The sequence below is a fragment of the Panthera leo genome, chromosome D2, assembly GCF_018350215.1.
Source record: "Panthera leo isolate Ple1 chromosome D2, P.leo_Ple1_pat1.1, whole genome shotgun sequence".
Classification (NCBI taxonomy): Eukaryota; Metazoa; Chordata; class Mammalia; order Carnivora; family Felidae; genus Panthera; species Panthera leo.
The window spans coordinates 48,966,436-48,987,847 of NC_056689.1; the positions used below are offsets into that span (position 1 = coordinate 48,966,436).

Genomic DNA, 21,412 nt, shown 5'->3' on the forward strand with positions numbered 1-21,412 from the left:
AAAAAAATAAGGCCATTCATTGTGTATCTGAAATTCAAATTGAGCTGGGCATCCTGTATTTTCATTTGCTAAATCTGGCAACCCAACTCTGCCCACCCCACACAGATTTTTTTCTTTTACATTTCTATCATCCTAATACAACATCTAAAAAGTCACAATTTTTTGGTTTAAAGATTTTTAGACCTTTAGGGATACCCTGTGATACATTTAACCTTAGTTTGGGGGGGGACGCTCCTTAAGATGTTATCTACTCATTAGTATCCTTAGTTGGCAGTGGCCGACATCTTAGAGAAAGTCAACGGGTAGAATCTGAAGAAAGGTGAAAGCACAGCAACAACAATCAGGATGAAGAAGCTGATGGGGGAGGAGAGAGGATTCATAATGCTGAAAACCACTAAAACCCTCACCCCCAGTGCTGGTGGAGCCCTGTGGAGAAACAGCATTGTATGTGACAAGGTACACAGAATATACTCACTGAATGCTTTTGAATGAGTAAGCGCAGGAATGATGCTGAGGTGCATCTAGTAGCAGGAACACTATAATGATAAGTGTCTACCCCTGGATCCCTAGCAAGGCAGCACCAAGAGCCCTTCAGTACTGGGCAGGACTAACTTCCCTCCTCTCCCCTCCCTGCTTGTCTGAGGGCACTTGACCAATTCTCTTCTTTTCTCTGGGCCTCAATTCCCAGTCTGAAAAGTGAAGAAGGCTGGATGAGACCCTCCTTATCACCCTCTTCATTTGTATGGTTCACATTTGAGCACATTCCAGGGACAGTCTGGGAAACAGAACTGGACATATTCTTAGAACTTGTAGGAATCTGGAAGGAGGCAGCTCTGTGTTCCCCTGTTCTAGCCAGGAGCCGACCTGGCTGGGCTCAAATCCACACAGGAGCCCTGACCTCCCTTTTCCAGCTCCTACAGTGATTTCTGCAGCTTTCCTAGGAGTCCACTATGACTGGACCTGCATCTACCACCATTTCTATGTTGGGTTGATCCCTCAGCAGGCTGAACTGGGAGGCAGGGCCCAAGGGGTCCAACAGAAGTTCCTTTCCTCATCTCTATTCTGGCCTATTCCATTTGTGATCCCCTGAAAAGATGAGGTGACAGACAAATGTGCTATAGTGAATGTGTGCCCAATTCAATATCCAAGGTGCTGAGTTTCAATCCCGGCTCTGCCATTTACCACCAGCAGGATCTTGGGCAAGTCACTGTCCCTTTCTCGCTCATCCTCTGTGCCTTCAATTTAAAAATAAGTGAGCAGGGGCACCTGAGTGGCTCAGTCAGTTGAGCATCCGACTTCGGCTCAGGTCATGATCTCACGGCTCATGAAATCGAGCCCTGCATCAGGCTCTGTGCTGACAGCTCAGAGCCTGGAGCCTGCTTCAGATTCTGTGTCTCCCTCTCTCCCTGCCTCTCCCCTGCTTGCACTGTGTCTCTGTCAAAAATAAATAAATATTAAAAATTTTTTTCTTAAATAATAAATAAAACAGGGTTGTTAACAGGCAATGATAAACTTTGGGCCCTGAGCCCAGTGCAGGGCATCCAGGAGGAAATCAGTAAATGGAAGTTCCTCCACCTTTTTTTCTGTGTGTCTCCCAAGGGCTCTCCAGCTGAGGCCTACAGACTAATGTGCTCCCTGGCCAGTGCTCCTCCAGGTCCCAAGACCACAATAAGCAGAAGATGCAGACCCCAAATGAAGACCTCTCAAGTTTCTTCCCAGAGCATCTGGCCCTGGCCACATGGAGGACTTAGCTGGGCCTCAATGGCCTCAGGGGGCCATACCATAACTGCCCTTCTCTGGGGTCAGGGAAGGAATCAACTAAGAAGAGATGGCAAAAGGGTACTGGATAGGGGTGGGGCAAGACTAAAGTAAGATTGAAAAAAAAAAAAAAAAAAAAAAAACAAGTACCATTAGATACATCCACACAGCAGATAGTTTGACTTGGAAAACAGATATGAACATTCCTGTGAGCCTCAGCCACACTATTTAGGTAAAAAAAACTCCTTACTATATTGTGAGTCCCCTAAACAGGGCTCAAGAAGGACTTCTACTAACAAGTCTGCATTCATAAATGTGACAACTTGGAAGCACTGAACAAGCTCCCTGAAAACCACAAACTACAAAAACAAAAACAAAAAAATAAAATGATCTGAAGAGTCATGTGACTATTAAAGAAACTTAACTTGTAATTTAAAATAAAAGGAAATCTCCAGGCTTACATTGTTTCACTGGAGAAGTCTATCAAACATTTAAAGAGGAATTAACATAAATTTTATGCAATCTCTTCCAAAAAATCAAACAAGAAGAACTATTATTTCCCAGCTCACTTTGTGAGGCCATTATTAGCCTGATAACCAAAACGAGACAGCATCAAAACAAAACAAAACAAGGGCACCTAGGCTCAGTCAGGTAAGCATCCGACTTCGGCTAGGTCATGATCTCATGGTTTGTGAGATGATCTCATGGTCAGCACAGAGCCTCCTTTGGATCCTCTGTGTCCCTTCCTCTTTTTGCCCCTCCTCCATTTGCACTCTCTCAAAAATAAACAAACATTAAAAAAAAAAAAACTACCAACCAATATCTCATTAATGTAGATGTAAAAATACTCAACGAAATATTATCAAATCAAATCCAGCAAAATAAAAAGAGGATTACACACCTCAGCCAAGTGGAATTTATTCTACATATGCAAGATTGGTTCAATACTTGAAAACCCATTAGTATATAATCTACCATATCAATACTAAAGAAGAAAAATATTAAGATCATATCAATTGATATAAGAAAAAGCATTACACAAAATCCAACAACTACTCATGGTAACAATGCTAAGCAAACTATGAATAGAAAGGAATTTCCTCAAATTGATAAAGACCTAAAGTAACACCAAAGTTAATGTTAAAAGTTCAAATGCTTTCTCCCTGGGCGGGGGGGTGGGGGGGGGGGGTAACAAACAAGGATGTCTATTCTCATCAGCTTGTTCATCATAGTGCTGGAAATTCTAGTTCATGCAATAGGTCAGAAAAAACATAAAGGGAATATAGGTTGGAAATAAAGAAGGTAAACGATCTCTAATTGTAGATGGCATAATTCTCTATGTGAAAAATGTCAAAAAAGCATTTAAAAAAGAAAACCCTCTGGGGGCGCCTGGGTGGCTCAGTCGGTTGGGCCTCTGACTTCGGCTCAGGTCATGATCTCATGGTCCATGAGTTTGAGCCCCCTGTGGGGCTCTGTGTTGACAGCTCAGAGACTGGGGCCTGCTTGGGATTCTGTGTCTCCCTCTCTCTCTGCCCCTCCCCTGCTCACACTCTGTCTCTCTCTCTCAAAAATAAATAATGATTTAAAAAAAAATTTTTTTTAAAGAAAACCCTCTGATAACCACTAAGTTCAGCAGAGTCTTACACAAGATCAGCACACAAAAATTAATCAATTTTCTATATACTAAACAATAAATATGTGAAATCTGAAATTAAAAACACAATATCACTTATAGTACAAGAAAATTAAATATTAAGGTATAAACTTAACAAAACACATACAGGATCTATATCCTGATAATTACAAAATTTATTTACGTAAGATGCTGCCATTAGGAGAAACTAGGCGAAGGACACGGGGACTTCCCTGTACATTTTTTCCAACTTCCTGTGAATCTATAATTATTTCAAAATAAAAATTTTAAAAATACACGAACTGAAACAAATTGGGGAATAATAATGTGTTCTTGCAGACAATAATGGGTGAGTGTGAGCACATACTATGTATGAATGAGGTTGTGTGGGAACATGCTGTGAAGGGGTACAGATTGTGTGTATGCATATAGTTTGTGTGAATGAGTATGGGGTATATGTTTGTAGGCAGGCTGATCACTGTCAGCAGAATGCCGTTCAACACACATCCCAAGGTCCCAGCACCACCCTGGGAGGAAATTCTCCAGGGATCATTTCCAGGGATTCTAAACTGCACAGAACACAAGGTGAAGGTCTTTGTCCCCCTAACAACCACCTGAGGCCCCTCAACTCATCCCTACAAACACCTCCTGACATTTTCTAAGTATAATGCACGATAATTCGGTGATAGTTATCTTCAACCATCTAAAAGCCTGGAAAGCTTCTGAAACACTTTAACCCCCTTTGCCTTCCTGGGGGTTTCCTCGAAAAGGGCTGTGGTTACTGGGTCCCTTTCATAAATGAGAAAACCAAGTTTTCAAGGGGAAAATTATGTGGAAACACAGGGGAATAATAAAGGGAATCAAGTGTGAAGAACACGTGCTCTGGAATATTCAGAAAAAAAATCTGGACTTGAATCCATACTTTACCCTTATGATGAGACACTGAGTATGCTTCTTGAAACTTTTAAAATGTAAAAGCTGCAAAATGGGGCTACACCACCTACCCTCGACAGTTCCTGGAACATCGTAGGCCCTCATGTTTGCCATATGAATGAACTTTGGAGCCAAGACGGTGAGGCCAAATAGCATATATTCATTTCAGAATATTTTTAAGGGTAAAGACAAAATTACAGGTGATATCTTTACGTTCTTTTCACACCAGTAACACTTCAAAAACTAAGAACACTTCAATGGGTATTCCTAAAATAACTGACACACTTATAATAAAAAAATAATAATAATAAGGGGTGCCTGGGTGGCTCAGTCGGTTAGGCCTCAACTCCAGCTCAGGTTACACTCTCATCCTTTGTGAGCTGGAGCCTACGTAGGGCTCTCTGTGCTGGCAGCTCCAACCTTGGAGCCAACTTCGGATTCTTCTCTCCCTTTCTCTGTCCCTTCCCATCTCACGCTCTGTCTCTCTCTCTCTCTCAAAATAAATAAAAATTAAAAAGTTTTTTTTAAATAATAATAAGATAACTTAAACAAACTAGTCTCTGACCTCAAAGGACAGCTACCCGCTGAACCCCGCAGCCGGGAACTGGCCCCGACCTTCGCCGGAAGTGTGCGCCGGAAGTGGGTACGACCGGCCCGCAGCTTTCTGGGACTTGTAGTTGGGGGCCCTTAGGCGCGGGCGCGGGTCTGTCTCGGGAATACTGCGCTTGCAGGTGTAGGATTCCACGTGGGAGGTGAGACGCGCAGGACAGGCGACGCTGCGGGCAGGGAGGCATTCTGTGGTTGGGATGTGGGAGTGACGCGGTGGTGGTGCAGGACCGCTGAGACCCGAAAGCCTGGCGGGGCGGCTGTGAGAGGGCTCGCGACCAAGAGGAGGTGCGGCCCGGGACCGCACGTGGGGGGGGGGGGGGGGGGGTGAGCCGCGACCGCCCCTGTGTCCGCCTGTCCGGACCGCGATCACCTGACACTAAACAGCCCCCAGCGCAGAAGCGGCTGCGGCTCCGAGGGGCCCATCTCTCTCGCCCGGCTTAGCTCTGGCATTGGCCGGCCTGGAGGCTTCGAAGTTGGCCGTACCGGCCATTTCTGTGCCGGTGACTGGCCTTATTCCAGGGTTTGCGGTGGATGTTAGGCGACCGAGAGGGGCCCCTTAGAGAGACCTAGGTTTCTGTCCCCACAGCACTGTCCTCACACCCCAGAAATGAGGCAGGTCGGGGAAAGCGCCTCGGGGAGTGGAAATCCATTCCGAGGCAAAGCATCCAAGCTGAGAGCTCCTACTGCTCTTTCTAGAACTTCAGGACAGAAATCAGAATCCCTGAGGAAAGGGACACATCCTAGTGTTGCTGGGAGCAGCGGGATTTACTTACCTTCGTGGGTTTGGGGGAGAGGCTTGGCCTGTTCAATCCAAAGCCGTGTGGAGAGAGGTGAGGGAGGGGCAGCACGGAGAGACTAGAAAGAAAGCTCGGGAGATGGCGTGGGAAGGGCTACTGAAAAGGGGTTAGTAGCAGGAGCTCAGTAACTTTTTTCCTACAGTCTTGCTGGACTGGCTGGTCTGTATCCTGCAAGGTGGACTTGATTTTCATGGCTGTTTCTCTTTCCCTGACGCCACTTTTCCAGGACGGTGACCTTCCAGAGAGGAGGAAATGACCTAGTGCCAGGTAGGTGAGTTGGGGTTTCTTCTCTGTGAAAATGCCATCTCTCTGAGAATGGACAGAACCTTTCTAGCTTGGAACAAAGAAAGAACATTAGCATGAATTGAGTGCTCATCTGGTGTCAGGTTCCTGTCTTTGTTCTGTACGATCTTTTTATTGTCAGACGTCGGTGTGAGACCTAAAATATTGTATACATATGGGTGTAAGAACATTAATATGCTAAGGGCATATAGCTACCAAATGATGTCGCCAGAGTCTGCACAGGTGGCCGCTTACTTTAAATTCCACATCAGTTTTCACTGAACCACCCTAGCTCCGTGAACTTGGCCCACTCCCCAGAGCACTGCGCTGTGCTCTGCCATTGAAAGAGTCCACACAGCGTCTTTGCCTGGTCCTCTCTCAAAGCCTCCCTTTTCCTGCCAAGGCATTTCACTCACATTGAAAGTTATTCAGAGTTCTCACCTGTTCCAGCCAGTGCTAAGTGGGGTCAGGAGAACAAACAGAATTATAAATTGTGGTGCTTTTCTGCATGAGCACTTTCTGTGTGTGAAAGAATACACATCTTAATAATAACCATTTATTAAACATTAAAAAGTTTGCTAAATGCCAGCACAGTCATTACCAAATCACTCCCAGTAATACTTCTTAACCAAGCTGTTCATCAGAGTTACTGTGGTGGTTTTTAAGAATTCAGATTCATAGACACTACCCTCGCCCCAAACCTACTAAAAGGAGAGTTTCACTTTTTTTTTTCTTTAATCTTATTGGCCTCTGTACATCCAAAGATTTGTTGGATTTGTTGTGAGATATATCTCTATAAACTTAATGCGAGCGTCATTAAGGTAGGTAAGATGGGTTATTTATCTTTTATGCTCTGGTTGCTTTGTTCCCTTCACCAACATACCTACATGTTTAATTGGTCCAATAAATTGTTAAATTACTGAGTAGTACTTTTGTAAAAACTGATTTCTCATTTGTCTCCATAAAACCATTCCTCGAAAGTTACCTCGAGGTTAACACTTAGAATCATAGAATGTTTGAAATGGAAGGGGTCCGCCAGCCCCCTCTCTGCCTTGGGACTGGCATTTTACAGAGAGCTCTAAATCTGAGGGAGCTGAAGGAAAGCACCATGTCCCCTGTTGCAGAAGCAGCAGAGGCAGAAGGAAACTCCGTGTCTTCTAACTCTATGCTCTTCCCTCTCCATAACTAAGCAGGTGAATTATACCAGAAGTTACTTGAATAAAATATCAGGCTGGATTTTAAGGAAGAAGTTTTGCACCACCACCAGAAAGACCATCTTTTTGCTTGGCAAATACAGTTCTTAGATACATAGGAAAAGACCATGAGCTCTTATAAAGATCTGTTTAGAGGACAGTAAGCTGCCCCAAGGTCCTAAGAGCATGCCATCTCTGTGCCTTGAAAAGGAATTGAGGGCTTCAAGGGAAATTAATGTGAATGAAACCCTGTGCTCTATATATTTTCCTTCCTTTTCCTCTACCTAGGCCCTGATGAAGATTATTTATCATGAAGTTGGGGATTGCTAATATAGTGGAATTTTGAAATTCTGGTATATATTAATAACTTTTGAATTTAAAGAAAGACTTTATTCCACCAATACTTATTGAGTGTTCTCTTATGTACCAGACATTGTCCTTGAGTCTGAAAGGCAGGAGTCCCAATTTAACCCCTCCCTCTGTGACCTTGAGTAAGTCACTTCACTATCATGAGCCTTGGTCTTCTCATCTGTAAAATTAGAGTGTTTACCTTGATGATCTCAAAGTTCACGTATACTTGTATCTTTTCATCATTCAAGTTGAATGTGAATTTGTAACTATCGTTTAGATCCCTAGTCAGTTGTGCTAGTTGCTGGGGATTTAAAGATTAGTTGAACATGGCCCCTATCCGTTAGAATCTTGTAGCCAATTTGGAAGACAGACTTTATAGCTATGGTAGAGATATGTGAAAAATACTATGAGATCTTGAAGGAAGAGGCATTTAACTTATCCTCACGCTTCAGAAAGGCAGTTGTTGATTGTCTTGAAACTGAAAGGAGTTGCAAGATGAATGGAAGAAATAAAAGTCAGGACAGAAGCAGCATGTAAAGGGCTATTCTAGATTACAGCGTGACATTTGGTTAACTGCAGGTAATCTAGTCTGACGACAGCACTTGTCTACCTCCTGACTTCTGCATTACTGTTTTCCTGCCTCTGAGTAAATTGTTGGATCCAGCAAGGATGGGCTCTGGAAAGGAAGTGGAAAGTTACATGATATAAATAGTTTTAAGGAGTTTGACATTTGTCAGGTGGGAACAGGAAACTGCTAGTCCCATGACCTTTCCCTTTGGTTAGCCTTCAGGATACTGAGTCTACCTTGGGTGTAATTCATTAGCTCCACTGATATCAGGGGAGACTGTTCATTATTCAGATTCCTTCCCCCAGCTTTGTCTTTGGCAGAACCACTATTTTCTTTACCTTTATCACACTGATACCTTTCATGTGGCCCACTGTCCTACCATTTCTTATCCCGGAATCTTTAGTCTGCTGCAGAGTTAGTAGTCCATCAACATATCCTTTCCATTCTTGGCATGGAATTCTCCCCACCACTTTATCTGTGGGATCTTAAAAAATTAGTAACTCAGTCTTTCAGTCTCTGGATTGAAAAATGACAAAACTGGTATTTTAAAGATTTGGTAAGGATTTATTGTGGTCTAGAATAAGAAACGGGGACCTTACCTACGACGGTGGCAGTGAAATAAAGAAGAGGTAACACTTTGAAGGGAGATTTAGGAGAGAAGAGTTCACAAGATCTGAAGTGGTTTGAAATTACTGAGGTAGGGCAGGAGTCTTAGACCATCCAGATGACTGAGTGGAAGGAAGATGGTTAAAAAATGAAAGGGGAAAAAAGATAATTGATGGACTTGAATTTCAAAAGGAAGAAGATTGAATCTAGAATGCAACGAGAGAGGTTAGCCTCATACATAAAGAAACCTTGTTCTCTGAGGTTGAGAAGAAAGTCTGGTTGAAAGGAGTGGCTAATCCTAATGCTTGACGTTCCCCTGGCCCCTGTCCTCACGGGTGTATGTATGGCACCCTGAGGCAGCAACCTCCACTTCTGCCGCTTTTCTTTCCCACCTTCACGCAGGAACTTGCAGGCTTCTTGAGCCCAATCTCATCTCTCTCTCCTCAGATACAGTGGAGACCTGAGAGCTTGGGAGGAAACTGCTGCCTTCCCTCATCATTACCTTCCACTGGTGACAAGTAGGGTAGTCCTATCATTCCCGCAAGCGGCCTGGTTGTCTTCAGTTTCCTGAGGCGCGAGTGGGTAGAGCCCCTTCAGCCTCAGGCCTGAGGTGTTGGAGTTCTGAAAGTTAGCAGGTTCTTCCCTGGCCCAGAGTTGAGCTGCTTCTGTGGCTTCACTTCGTTCTCATCTTATGTATATTCTGTCAGTCTGCTTTTTAGGTGTCGCCTGTAGGCTGGTGGCAGCCCACAGACGGCTTGTTACCAGTCTGCAAAGACACAAGGAGAGACACTGAGAGTGTTTAAAATAATTCAATATTTTAATAATAATTTAATAATTTAAAAATGGCTTCGGCATTTTCTATGTCTGGGTTTTTATTTTCTAGTAACTCTTTTTTATTGTATTTTACAAAAATGTGACAAGTCTGACATATTGGAAACTTTTTAAAAGAAAGTATTCCTTCGCCAGAGGTAATTTGAGAAGTGTTGCTCCATCCACAGAACTCTGGAAGGAACCAGAGTCACTGTGAAGTTAACTAAATAAATGTTTGGACGCCTGTTAAGTGACAGGCATTGCTGAGGATGCAAGGATCAGACACCTCTCTGTTCTTCAGTAACATATATCTTAGTGGGGAGAGATGGTAAATAAGAAAGCAAATGAATAAATAAGAAAATGAGATAAGGCATAAGTAGTGCAAAGAAATGAAAACAAAGAGAAGTGATAGTTTCTGGATGCTACTGTGGATTAGACAGGAAATTAAGACAGGAAATGCTTCCCTGACAGCGGTAGTTCAGCTGAGGCCTGAATGAAAAGGAACCAGGTGTGTGTGGATGTGGGAAAAGAATGTTCTGGGCAGAGGGGACAGCCAGTTTAAAGGCCCTAAGTTGGGATAGGTTTGATGTTGTCAAGGACCTGCAAGGTCACTGCGGCCAAGTATGACACGTAGGGAGGAGTGACTTGAGTTGAGGTTGGAGAAGTGACAGGACCCCAGTCTGTTAAGCTTTGCAGACTAAGATGAAGGGTCTGGATTTTACTCGATGTCCGTTGCAAACCTTTGGAGGGTTTCCTGCCTGATGTGATGTTTTAAAAGATCACCCTGGCTACTATGTGGAAAATTCATTGTGTGCGGTAGCAAGTGTGGAAGCAGAGAGACAAATTGGGAGGTTGGTACAATTCAAACTTAATATGGCTGTGCTCATAATCATAATCTCCAAGGTGGAGAGAAGTGAGTAGATTCTGATGTGTTTTAGAGATAGAATCGATAGGACTTGGTATGGATAAAATGTGAGGAAGAGAGAGAATCAAAATGACTTCTAGGACTTTGACTTCAGCAACTGGGTGGGTTGTGTGGCCATTTACTAAAATGAGGACCCCTAGGCAAAAGCAGATATTGATGGAGATTTTTAGGAGCAAGAGTTCCACTGGGGCCTATTAAATTTTAAGTGCTTTCTAGACATCCAAGTGCAGATGTTAAGTGGGATTTGGAGTGTAGAGGTAAGGGGAAACATTGCTGGAGGTAAATATTTGGGAATACCTAAGGATAGTATTTTATGGTATGTGTATATGTGCTATTTTCTTTTTTCCAGGAACGTTCAACTACTTAGTTTAGAAGTAGAAAGAACATGATTGATAGGACTAGGGAAAGACTTGAAATCAGAAGTATACTTTGGGGGGAAAAAAAAGAAGTATACTTTGGCTGGGAGGGAAAAAAAAGGAGTTAGCAGGTGGTGCTCTTGATAAAAGAGGTGTGATGGAAGAGAAAGAGCAGAAAGAACAGGAAGATGTTTTTAAAGAGTAGGATAGTAAGAGATTAATATTTCAAAAGCGGGGTGGTCCATATAGCAAAATGGCCCTGGTTATGGTTATTGAGTTTGAAGAAATGAGACAGAGATGATTAGCACTAAAGTAGTTAAGAAACGTGAAGTTAGAGTGTTTAGCAAATTGTTCTCTTGGGTGTTGAGATTATCAGGATAATGATAGGAATGGGTGGAAAAGACAACTCTGCAATGTCATGAGATGACAGTGACAAGGAAAGATTCAGTAACTGGACAGCTTAAGCTTGGGTGAGTTGTGGACAGGAAGGGAAGGATTTGGATAAAAATAGCAAAGTGGATGAGAAAAGAAAGTTGTTCCAACAAAATTTGACTTAAATGACTCATATCCCTGAACTATACTCTTCTGTACCCTTCTTACCTTGTCCAGTGCTACCAACCCCTCATTCCTTCCAAGGCATTTGTGCAAATGGTTGCCAGTTGAGGAGAAATGGGCTTAATGTTTCAGAAGCTAGTAACATTCAAGGATGTTTCTTGGGGCTTCACTGAGGAAGGGCAAGGCTGTCTGAACTCTGCTCAGAGGAAGCTGCACTGAGCTGTGATGCTGGAGAACCACAGTTGGTCTCCATAGGTAAGAACATGAGCCTGGACACCTGCCTATTAGAATCTTTGTTTCTTCAAATTTAAATAGTGATGGGGCCCCAGGGGTGTAGTTTAGGAATTGATGTTTCCTAATTTATTTATTTATTTATTTATTTATTTATTTATTTATTTATTTTTTGGCACAAAGGATGTTTCTGATTATTCTATGCAGCCAAAGAATTTGGCTTGTTAAGAATTGGAGAATGTAGGGGCGCTTGGGTGCTTCAGTTGGTTAAGCATCTGAATCTTGGCTTCAGCTCAGGTCATGATCTCACAGTTCATGAATTCGAGTCCACATTGGGCTCTCGTCTGACAGTATGGAGCCTGCTTGGGATTCTCTCCCTCTCTGCCCCTCTTCTGCTGACATGCGTGCTCGCTCGTTCTCTCTCTCTCAAAATAAATATATACACTTTAAATTAAAAAAAAGAATTGGAGAATGTAGCTTTACTGAGTCATCTTAAAAACCATATCCCTTATAAAATCATCTCTTGGGACTGAATTTGCTTTCTGTACAGTTACCCGATCCTTCTTGTCTCCCAGTTGTGATCTCTCAGACCAAGGTGAAGATCATTATATAATGGAAAATAAACTCCAAAGGAATCAGTTAGGCATCATGGCAGATTATAAGCCCAGGCTAATTCATGAAAGAGGAGTCCCTTTTTTAATATTCCTGGAGTTCTCTCTGAAGTTCTCTGGTCTGTGGAGAAAGCTAAGGCCTCAAAGGATAGTCTCCACATACTGATCTCCCTTTTTCTAGTCACTTACTCCCCCCCCACTTCCTTTTCAGAAGTTTGTGGTCTTTCCCATTTACACTGACCTTCTTATCTGAACTCTTGTCTTTTCCCACGTTTTCCCCACATTGGCCTTGTGCTACCTCTGCTTGACTTTATTTTCATTAAATATCCCCTACATACAATGTCTAGTTTCCATTTCTTCTTTTCTTACACATTCAGGGATTTATCCATCTCCCCTTCTGAATAGAAGAAAATACTTTTGATGAGACAAAATTTCATACCATAAAGAAAAATATGGATATAACTGACAGTTTTTCTCAAAAAACATTTTGACTGCTTAAATCAAAGAAGTTAAACATTTTTGATATAATAATTCATTGTTAGGTATCTACTGTAAGCAAATAATCAGTACTCCAACCGAAAATCATGGAGAATGATAAGTCATTATAGAATTATTTAAAATACTGAAGGGGCACCTGGGTGACTCAGTCAGTTAAGCATTCAACTCTTGATTTTGGCTCAGGTCATGATGTCACGGTTCATGAGTTCAAGCCCTGCATCAGTCTCTGTGCTGGCAGTGCAGAACCTGCTTGGGATTCTCTCTCTCCCTCTTTCTGTGACCCTCCCCCACTCTCTCTCTCAAAATAAATAAATAGATAGATAGATAGATAGATAGATAGATAGATAGATAAAATGAAATAGTGAAAAAATTACTCACCAAACATATCAGAGGGTGTTGGTTATACAAATTATAGTGGAACATATAAGAGAAAAATGTGTACCCATTAAAAAATTCAATGATAAAAAATTTTTAGGGGCGCTTGGGTGGCTCAGTCAGTTGAGTATCTGACTCTTGATTTTGGTTCAGGTCATGGTCCTAGGGTCATGGAATTGAGTCCCATGTGGGGCTCCATGGAGCCTGCTTAGGCTTTTCTCTCCCTCTGTCCCTCTCTCCCACTTGTGTTCTGTCTCTAAAATAAAAAAATTTTGTTTTAAATAATTTTAAATGTTTGTTTATTTATTTTTAGAGAGAGAGAGTGAGCATGGTGAGGCGGAGAGAGGGAGAGAATCCCAAGCAGCCTCCACACTCAGCACTCGGTGTGGAGCCTGACACAAGGTTTGATCTCTTGAACTGCTAGATCATGACCTGAGCCAAAATCAAGAGTTGATGCTTAACTGACTGAACCACCAGGCGCCCCCACAAAAGGCTTTTTCACAGACGTAAGATACATATATACTTACTAGATTAAACCATGTGAAATTGCCATCCCGTACTAAAAACATTGTACAAAACCACCAAAAAGAAATAGCCTGTAATAATGGCTATCAGGGTTTTTTTCCTGCCTCTGTCCACATGGTTCTCTTCCCTCAGTGACTGTGGCTCTTGAACCATTATTTTCAACTAAACCTGGGAGGTGAGGCAAGCACCACAGAGTGAAGAAGTCCCTGTAAGTAGTGAGAGGCCTGTGCTTTCATTTTCTTTATATAAACGTAATGCCTGTGCTCTATGCTTCCAGTTTCAGTCTCAATGCTAGGTTTTCATTTTTCATTGATAAAACATTGAATGTGGATGTCCAACATTTTTTAATGCAAGTAAGTCATAAAAATCTCAAAAATTGGGGCACCTGGGTGGCTCAGTTAAGTGTCCAACTCTTGATCTCCGCTCAGGTCTTGATCTCAGGGCCCAGATTCAGGCTGCGCATTGGGCTCCATGGAACCCCCCTAAAAAAAGTTTCAAACTCCCTCTCTCTCTGCCCTTTCCTTCTTGATGTTTCTCTTGCTCTCAAAAATAAATACACATTAAAAAAAAAAAAAAAAAGTGGGGCACCTGAGTGGCTCAGTCTGTTAAGTGTCCAACTTTGGCTCAGGTCATGGTCTCATGGTTCGTGGGTTCGAGCCCTGTGTCAGGCTCTGTGCTGACAGTTCAGAGCCTGGAGTCTGCTTCGGATTCTGTGTCTCCCTCTCTCTCTGCCCCTCCCTTGCTCACACTCTGTCTCTGTCTCTCAAAAATAAATAAATGTAAGAAAAAATTTCTTTAATAAATAAGTAAATAAATTATTAAAGCTATACTACAAAAATAAAAAGGTGCACAGTGTAAACCTTCCTTCATGTCCCTAACTCCCCTCTACCCAGGTTGTGGTCATTTGCTGTCACAAGCCATCTGCAGTGACTAAATCTCCTGCAGTTATCATTTCACAAGTCTACCTGGAAATCTGAAGAATGAAACTCCCAAGCCGAAATGTGGAGTGCATACATTTGTGATTTTGATCATTGTCAAAATGTCCTTCTTGGGGTGTTACAAATTTACACTCACAAGCAGTGTGTTTTCAGGCTTTTGGGTTTTGCCAGTGTAACAGGTGGAAAATGGTATCTCAGTATAGTTTTAATGTTGATTATAATATACTGCTGATTTTCAGTTTATCAGTATTTTATATTTTATATTGACTTATTTAAATTATAAATGAGGATTTAGCTCTTTTACATTATTTTCCCCAACATTCATCCACGATTAATGCTTACATTGCTTTGACTTCATAACACTTGTTCCCTGCAGGGTAAAGTAGTGTACTATAATTACAGTTCCTTTTTTTTTTCCCTTTCCTAAAGCTAATGCTTGCTTTTTAAAGTATTTTATTTGGGGTGATTTTCCATGCTGTTTTATAGTGGTTTGGTTAATTATTATAGTTTTCTCTTATGTAACAACAGTCGATTCAACTTAACTGTCTATTTTATTGACTTCTTTGCTCACTGCGATTTCTTGTATTGTGTTATCATCTTCTTCACAATCACTTTTCCTCCAAATGGAAGATAATGCTCAATTATTTCAGGCTTCCAGTATTGTTTATTGGTAGTTCGGTGTTAATATATTAATTCTCATTTATTTGCACACAACCTGCCATTTCTGTCTGGATGCTTTTGTGTTTTCTGGTATTTTTTTTTTCCTTGAAGTCCTGAAGTTTCACATACAATTTTTAGCATTCAGTGAGCACTGAATTGTGAATTCTAAGAAATATTTTTATCTGTTACTGCTTTGATCATTTCTCTCCCTCCCTTCAGTCTTCACCATATTCACGGAACTACTACAAAATGGGCTTTTACTTTTATCTTTCCATCTGTCTCTTTTTTTTACTCTGCATCCTAGGAGAATCCCTCAATCTTCCGTCTTAGCCATGTGTTCATTTTGCTTCTTGACCCATTGAGATCGTAGACCTTAGGATCAGACAGCTTGACGGTAGCTGTGACATAAGTTACTTAACCTTTTCAACCTTGGGTTTCCTCATGTGTAGAATGGATGTCATAAGAGTTCCTCTTACATAAGATTGTGCAGCTAGTGCCTGAGTATTTCAAATGGGCATGACAGGGATAGTTGTAATCCTTTTCAGTCCTTTTATTAATTTGAAAGAATTCTGATTATTTTTCATAGCAATGTGTTTATATTTTATTAGATTATGTTGTTTTTCTAGATGCGATATCCTCTCAGATTTCTCTAGGATTTTAATTACGTACCTTTTAAATTCTGTTTCCTCTGGTCATTATTTCTTGAGTTTATGCCGGTCTTCATTTATGTTAGTTTTCTGCTTTTTTTTTTTTTTTTTGTCTGCTTATATTGTTTTTATTGTCTCATTTTTTTTTTCAAAAGGCTTATGTTCACAGTATGACACTGGAGTATGTATCCTCAGCTGATGCTTGGCCCTCTTTGGTGCATGCATGCTGTACTTATAGAGGACACCTCTGCTGATTGGGTTTGAGACAGATATAAGAATCCAGATGGTAGGTGGTTGTAAACCCCTTTTTTAAGGTTGCCTTTTCAGTGCAAAATTACCTAGGATGTGCCCTGCTTCTCAATCTCTAGCTCTGAGGTATCTCTCTTATCAGAAATCCCACTTCAAGGGTTACCTCGAGCCTTATTCTGGGCACATGTGGAGTCAGTTGCTTCTTTTTGTACTTTAATCAACCCTTTCATTGTGCAGGTTCAGTATTACCTCAACTTCTGCTTTTCTCTCCAGCCCAAATAATACTATTAGGAGTTTTTCTCTGGCAGACCATTTATTTTGTTCTTGAGGGTTTCTGTGGGGCCACTACCCTTAGCCACCCAATGTTTCATTTTTTTGTAGGGAAGAGGGTGCTTGGGAGAGTGGTGCTGCTAATGGCAACAACTTGTCCAGCCGTTAGAAATGCCTAACATTAGGGGCACCTCGGTGGCTCAGTTGGTTAAGTGTCCGACTTCAGCTCAGGTCATGATCTCGCGGTCTGTGAGTTCGAGCCCCGCGTCAGGCTCTGTTCTGACATCTCAGAGCCTGGAGCCTGCTTCGGATTCTGTGTCTCCCTCTCTGGCCCTTCCCCTCTTGAACTCTGTCTCTCTCTCTCTCTCTGTCTCTCTCCAAAGTAGATAAACAAAACTAAAAAAAAAAAAAGAAAAGAAAAGAAATGCCTAACATGAATTAATAAACATGTTTCCAGGGTAAACCTCTCTTTACAACTGTTGATTCTGAGTTTGGAATTTGAATTTCTAGGATTTGTTGAGATCTTAGTCTTTTGGAAGCCCTTTTCTCTGTATGTGATTTGAGCTGTGCATTTGGGTTTTGGGTTTTTTGTTTGTTTATTTGTTTTTGGTTTTTGTTTTGTTTTGCTTTGTTTTGTTTTTTGGTTTTTTTTTTTTTTGGATTCTCCATCAGTTCTCATTCATCTGCTCTTTATCATCTAGGAGCTTCTCAACATTTTTATTCTGCTAATTGTGGCCTATTTTTACAAGACTATTGTGGACTTCTTTTTTGTCACCTCAGTGTAATATTAAGATACTCACTCTAATTGTTTTGATGAACATACATACTAGTAAGTCTAAAATCTACATTCCTGGAACAGTTCTCTCTCAGGAGTTCCAGGCCCATATTACTGAACAGTACAAGAACAGCACCACAAATTAAACAAGGCAAAGTTTGTGTTTGTTATTGGTCCCCACTTTCCCATTCCAGCCTGTCTTACCAAGTACACCCCCATACCTGGTCAATTCAAGTAAGGAACTTAAGGATCCTGCTGGGTGCCTCCTTCCCCTCCTAAGTTTAGTCGGTCATCATGTGATTTACAATGAGTTTCTTCCTTTGTCTTGATAACCATCCTTATCACTTTGCTTCTGATTTGCTGCAGCAATTGTTTCTCTACCTAAAGTCTTGCTTATTTCTGATGGTGTTTAAAATCACAAAATCAGGTATTTTGCTCCCCATTGAAGTCCTTTAAATCCCTGAGGGTTGTAATCCTAAATCCTTATAGTACACGCCAAGCCCTTTGTTCTGTCTCCTGCCTTCCTCTTCAGAGCACACTTTTTACCCCTGTCACCTGTTTTATATCCTCCACAAGGAGTTGTGTATAGTTTTCTGGAGCATGTCATATTTTCTCTGCATTTTCACTTTTTTTCCCCCCCTTCCATTTGCTCCCAGAAATCTTCCCCAAGGTTTGGGTTGAATGCCTGTACTCTGTGCTCCCATGACTGGTTGTGCGTGCATCTGTTGTCATACTTAACGGTTATCACTGTTGATACTGTCTTTCTTCCTAGTAGGCTCTAGCTTGTTAAGCAGAAGAATTTCTATTTTCTTCTTTGTATCCCCAGCACCTTTTAAAGTGGGTTACCAATTTAAATGCAAATTTAATTAAAGTACAATGAAGTAAAGTGAAATGAAATGTTATTTGTGACAAGGACACATTCATTGCCTATGCAAGGTTAGGGGAAGAACAGTTTTGTTTGTTTGTTTGTTTGTTTAAAAGCTGAGACAAGGGGCGCCTGGGTGGCGCAGTCGGTTAAGCGTCCGACTTCAGCCAGGTCACGATCTCGCGGTCCGTGAGTTCGAGCCCCGCGTCAGGCTCTGGGCTGATGGCTCGGAGCCTGGAGCCTGTTTCCGATTCTGTGTCTCCCTCTCTCTCTGCCCCTCCCCCGTTCATGCTCTGTCTCTCTCTGTCCCAAAAATAAATAAAAAACGTTGAAAAAAAAATTTAAAAAAAAAAAAAAAAAAAAAAAGCTGAGACAAGATTTCTGCCTTGTGTAGCTAAGCCTTCTCTCCTTCTGACATTAACCCAAAGGACATGACTATAAGGACGAGACTGAACCTTTTCCTAGTTACTAAATCTTCAAGCATTAGGCATTCTAGTTCCAAAATCTTGAAATCTACTCTTTGTATGTTCTTATCACTGAATTCTCTTTGTTCCCTAGGAGATTTGAATGAAAATTCTATGGAGAATCTTCAAGAAAAAAGACTTAGGGATCTATTACTTAGGGGCTTTTCTGCTGGCTAATTTTAGAAGATATGGCCAGCACAATTACAGAGTCAGGATTGTATTGTGAATCTTCCAGGAGAAGGGTACAGGAATCCTGAACTAGATTTTTCCCTTTGTCAGAAGTAGGGAAAAGCATCTTCTGTATTTCTAGAAACAAGAGCAGTATGGTGACTCTTCAAAGTGATGATTATAAAAACATGGCAAGTGAAGAATATTTGTCTTTGAAAGTCCCAAGCCAAGTGGCCACAAAGGGCTCCTCAGTGACTTTCTGCAAAAATGAGCCCCAGGATCCTCAGAAAAGTAAAAGTCTGTTTATAACTGAAGAAGGCACTGAGAGAAAAGTCTTGGGAGGAGAAAGTCCTCCCATGGACCATTGTTCAGAGAACCTTCAAATTAAACTTTTGTCTGATGTAACAGAACTGGTCTCGCCATTGGTCAGTGGTGAGGCAACTTGCCAGAATGGCCAGTTGAGAGAATCTTTGGATCACTTTGACTGTAACTGCAAAGACATTTGTGGTTGGAAATCACAAGTGGTCGGTCGTAGTCATCGGAGAGCTCATACAGGGGAGAAACCCTGTAACCATTACAACTGCAGGAAAAGACATAACAACAGCTCAGGCAGTAATCCGTGTGAGAAAATCCACACTGCAGAGAAGCTACACAGATGTAGTCAGTGTGGTAAGGACTTCAGCGAGCGCTCAGAGCTGCTACTTCATCAAAGGCGCCACGCAGAAGAAAAGCCCTACAAATGTGAGCAGTGTGGGAAGGGCTTCACGAGGAGCTCCAGTCTCCTCATCCATCGAGCAGTCCACACGGATGAGAAACCCTATAAGTGTGACAAGTGCGGAAAAGGCTTCACAAGGAGTTCAAGTCTGCTCATTCATCACGCAGTCCATACAGGCGAGAAGCCTTATAAATGTGACAAGTGCGGGAAGGGCTTTAGTCAGAGCTCCAAATTGCACATTCATCAACGGGTGCACACTGGCGAGAAGCCCTATGAGTGTGGGGAGTGCGGTATGAGCTTCAGTCAGCGCTCCAACCTGCACATCCACCAGCGAGTCCACACTGGGGAGAGGCCCTACAAATGTGGGGAATGTGGGAAGGGCTTCAGTCAGAGTTCGAACCTTCACATTCACCGGTGCATACACACAGGTGAGAAGCCCTTCCAGTGCTACGAATGTGGGAAGGGCTTTAGCCAGAGCTCTGATCTCCGCATCCATCTCAGAGTCCACACTGGAGAGAAGCCCTACCACTGTGGCAAGTGTGGGAAGGGATTTAGCCAGAGCTCAAAACTCCTCATCCACCAGAGAGTGCATACTGGAGAGAAGCCCTATGAGTGCAGCAAGTGTGGGAAGGGCTTCAGCCAGAGCTCCAACCTCCACATCCACCAGCGGGTTCATAGGAAAGATCCTATTAAATAAGGTCTACAGTAAAGACTTAAACATTTTTAATATCGCTCTTCCCTTTATATTCTCAGGAGAGAGATCATAGGTTATTCAGATATGTTCCCTCACTGAAATTTATTCATTCATTTAAAGTATTTAAGTACCAAGCACTTTGTCATGCTATACAGAGAACCGATTGTTCTGGTTCCTCGGACGGGTAGAGTGAAATACCTGTACTTTGCAGTTCAGCCGGTGTTATTAGAACTGTATATCCTACCCCGCATTTTTAAGTGCAAAAAACTTTATATTTGTGCAAGCAGAACATGTTTCCCTTTGTTCACATTCTGAGAAATTGAAACTCTGGTTTCTCTTCAAATCATGTGCCTTGTGTTTTTCCTATTTCCTTCCAGCCTTGATGAGCTGTCTCTGAACTGTGATTGCACGTGTTAGTTTTAGGTCAAGGGATGGTGGGAGATACTATGGGCATGAAATCTCTTGTGTTTATGAAAAAAATATACCAACAGGGTGTGGCCACGTGGCAGGTGGTAGAGAGGAGCTACTTGTGTGGTACACCCCATACACTGTTTTACAGAATATTGAACCCACCCCCCCTAAGGCAGCTGCCTAGGAACAGAAGTAGTTCTTTTTCCTGGGTGCGGCTGGTCTATTGGGGTTCTCCCAGATCTCACCACTTCAGATGACCCCCCGCCACCAAACTAAAGCCAAATAGGGTACATATACCATGTTGAAACATAGCAGAAATGAAATATATCTAAATGTATTTAATTCCTCACTACCTCATTTCCTTAATTTTCTTCAGCACTCATGTCTGTGCTAAGCAAAACAAAGGAGTCCAGAGAGAAAATTTCTAGTATTTTTCTCTTTGGGCTTATCTCTTGTTTTAATATTTGCTGTACCCCCCAAAAGCCATTTGTTTTCACAGAATCCCCAGCCTGTTTAGGTCTCGCTATAGATCTAGAAGTCTGATTTATAAAATTATTCTTATATTTGGCTGAAAGTACTTCACATAAAAATAGCTATATGGGGCACCTGGGTGGCTCAGTTGGTTAAGCCTCCGACTCCACTCAGGTCATGATCTCACATTTTGTGAGTTTGAACCCCATGAGAGGCTGTGTGCTGACTGCTCAGAGCCTGGAACCTGTTTTCAGATTCTGTATCTCCCTCTCTCTCTGCCCCTCCCTGCTCACACTCTGTCTCTCTCAAAAATAAATAAATGTGAAAAAAAAAAAGCTATATAAAAACATTTAACCTATTTGGAGAGTATGTTTGGGATGACCAGGCTTAAAATATGCAATGTATCACATATAATTCACTTGCAGTGTGAAGCTAGGACACTTCAAAGAGACATTTGTCCCCTAGAAGT

At 41.9% G+C, this 21,412-nt stretch overlaps 3 protein-coding genes across 22 annotated transcripts in view; 2 read left to right on the forward strand and 1 right to left on the reverse strand.

Moving 5' to 3' along the window:
- Positions 1-1,909, forward strand: part of LOC122201734 — a 2,906-nt gene extending 997 nt beyond the window's left edge. For 2 of the 3 annotated variants that reach the window (XM_042907679.1, XM_042907678.1), the window contains exon 2: positions 1,600-1,909. In XM_042907679.1, coding sequence (XP_042763613.1) covers positions 1,600-1,627 — 28 coding nt within the window. In that variant the 3' untranslated portion in view covers positions 1,628-1,909. Of the gene's footprint in view, positions 1-267; positions 457-1,599 lie in introns of all 3 variants that reach the window. The other variant, XR_006194318.1, reaches the window with a different exon arrangement.
- Positions 1-4,974, reverse strand: part of ZNF485 (zinc finger protein 485) — a 22,428-nt gene extending 17,454 nt beyond the window's left edge. The window contains exon 1 of one of the 2 annotated variants that reach the window (XM_042907652.1): positions 4,890-4,974. Coding sequence is in view for 1 of the 2 variants with exons in the window: in XM_042907651.1 (XP_042763585.1) it covers positions 4,396-4,416 (21 nt within the window). In the remaining variant the exon portion in view is untranslated. Of the gene's footprint in view, positions 1-4,395; positions 4,548-4,889 lie in introns of those variants that run through there. The other variant, XM_042907651.1, reaches the window with a different exon arrangement.
- Positions 4,809-21,095, forward strand: ZNF239 (zinc finger protein 239). Of its 17 annotated transcripts, none has more exons than XM_042907665.1 (4): positions 4,809-4,967; positions 5,957-5,997; positions 14,510-14,622; positions 18,579-21,095. In XM_042907665.1, exon 4 carries the CDS (start codon positions 18,808-18,810, stop codon positions 20,062-20,064), a length of 1,257 nt encoding a protein of 418 aa, XP_042763599.1. In that variant the 5' UTR covers positions 4,809-4,967; positions 5,957-5,997; positions 14,510-14,622; positions 18,579-18,807; the 3' UTR covers positions 20,065-21,095. The 17 variants fall into 17 exon arrangements, with proteins under 17 accessions (XP_042763599.1, XP_042763591.1, XP_042763593.1 ...); XM_042907659.1 differs by lacking the exon at positions 4,809-4,967 and adding an exon at positions 4,980-5,076 and having other exon boundaries at positions 5,873-6,001; XM_042907658.1 differs by lacking the exon at positions 4,809-4,967 and adding an exon at positions 4,980-5,076 and having other exon boundaries at positions 5,873-5,997.
- The last annotated feature ends 317 nt before the right edge of the window (positions 21,096-21,412 follow it).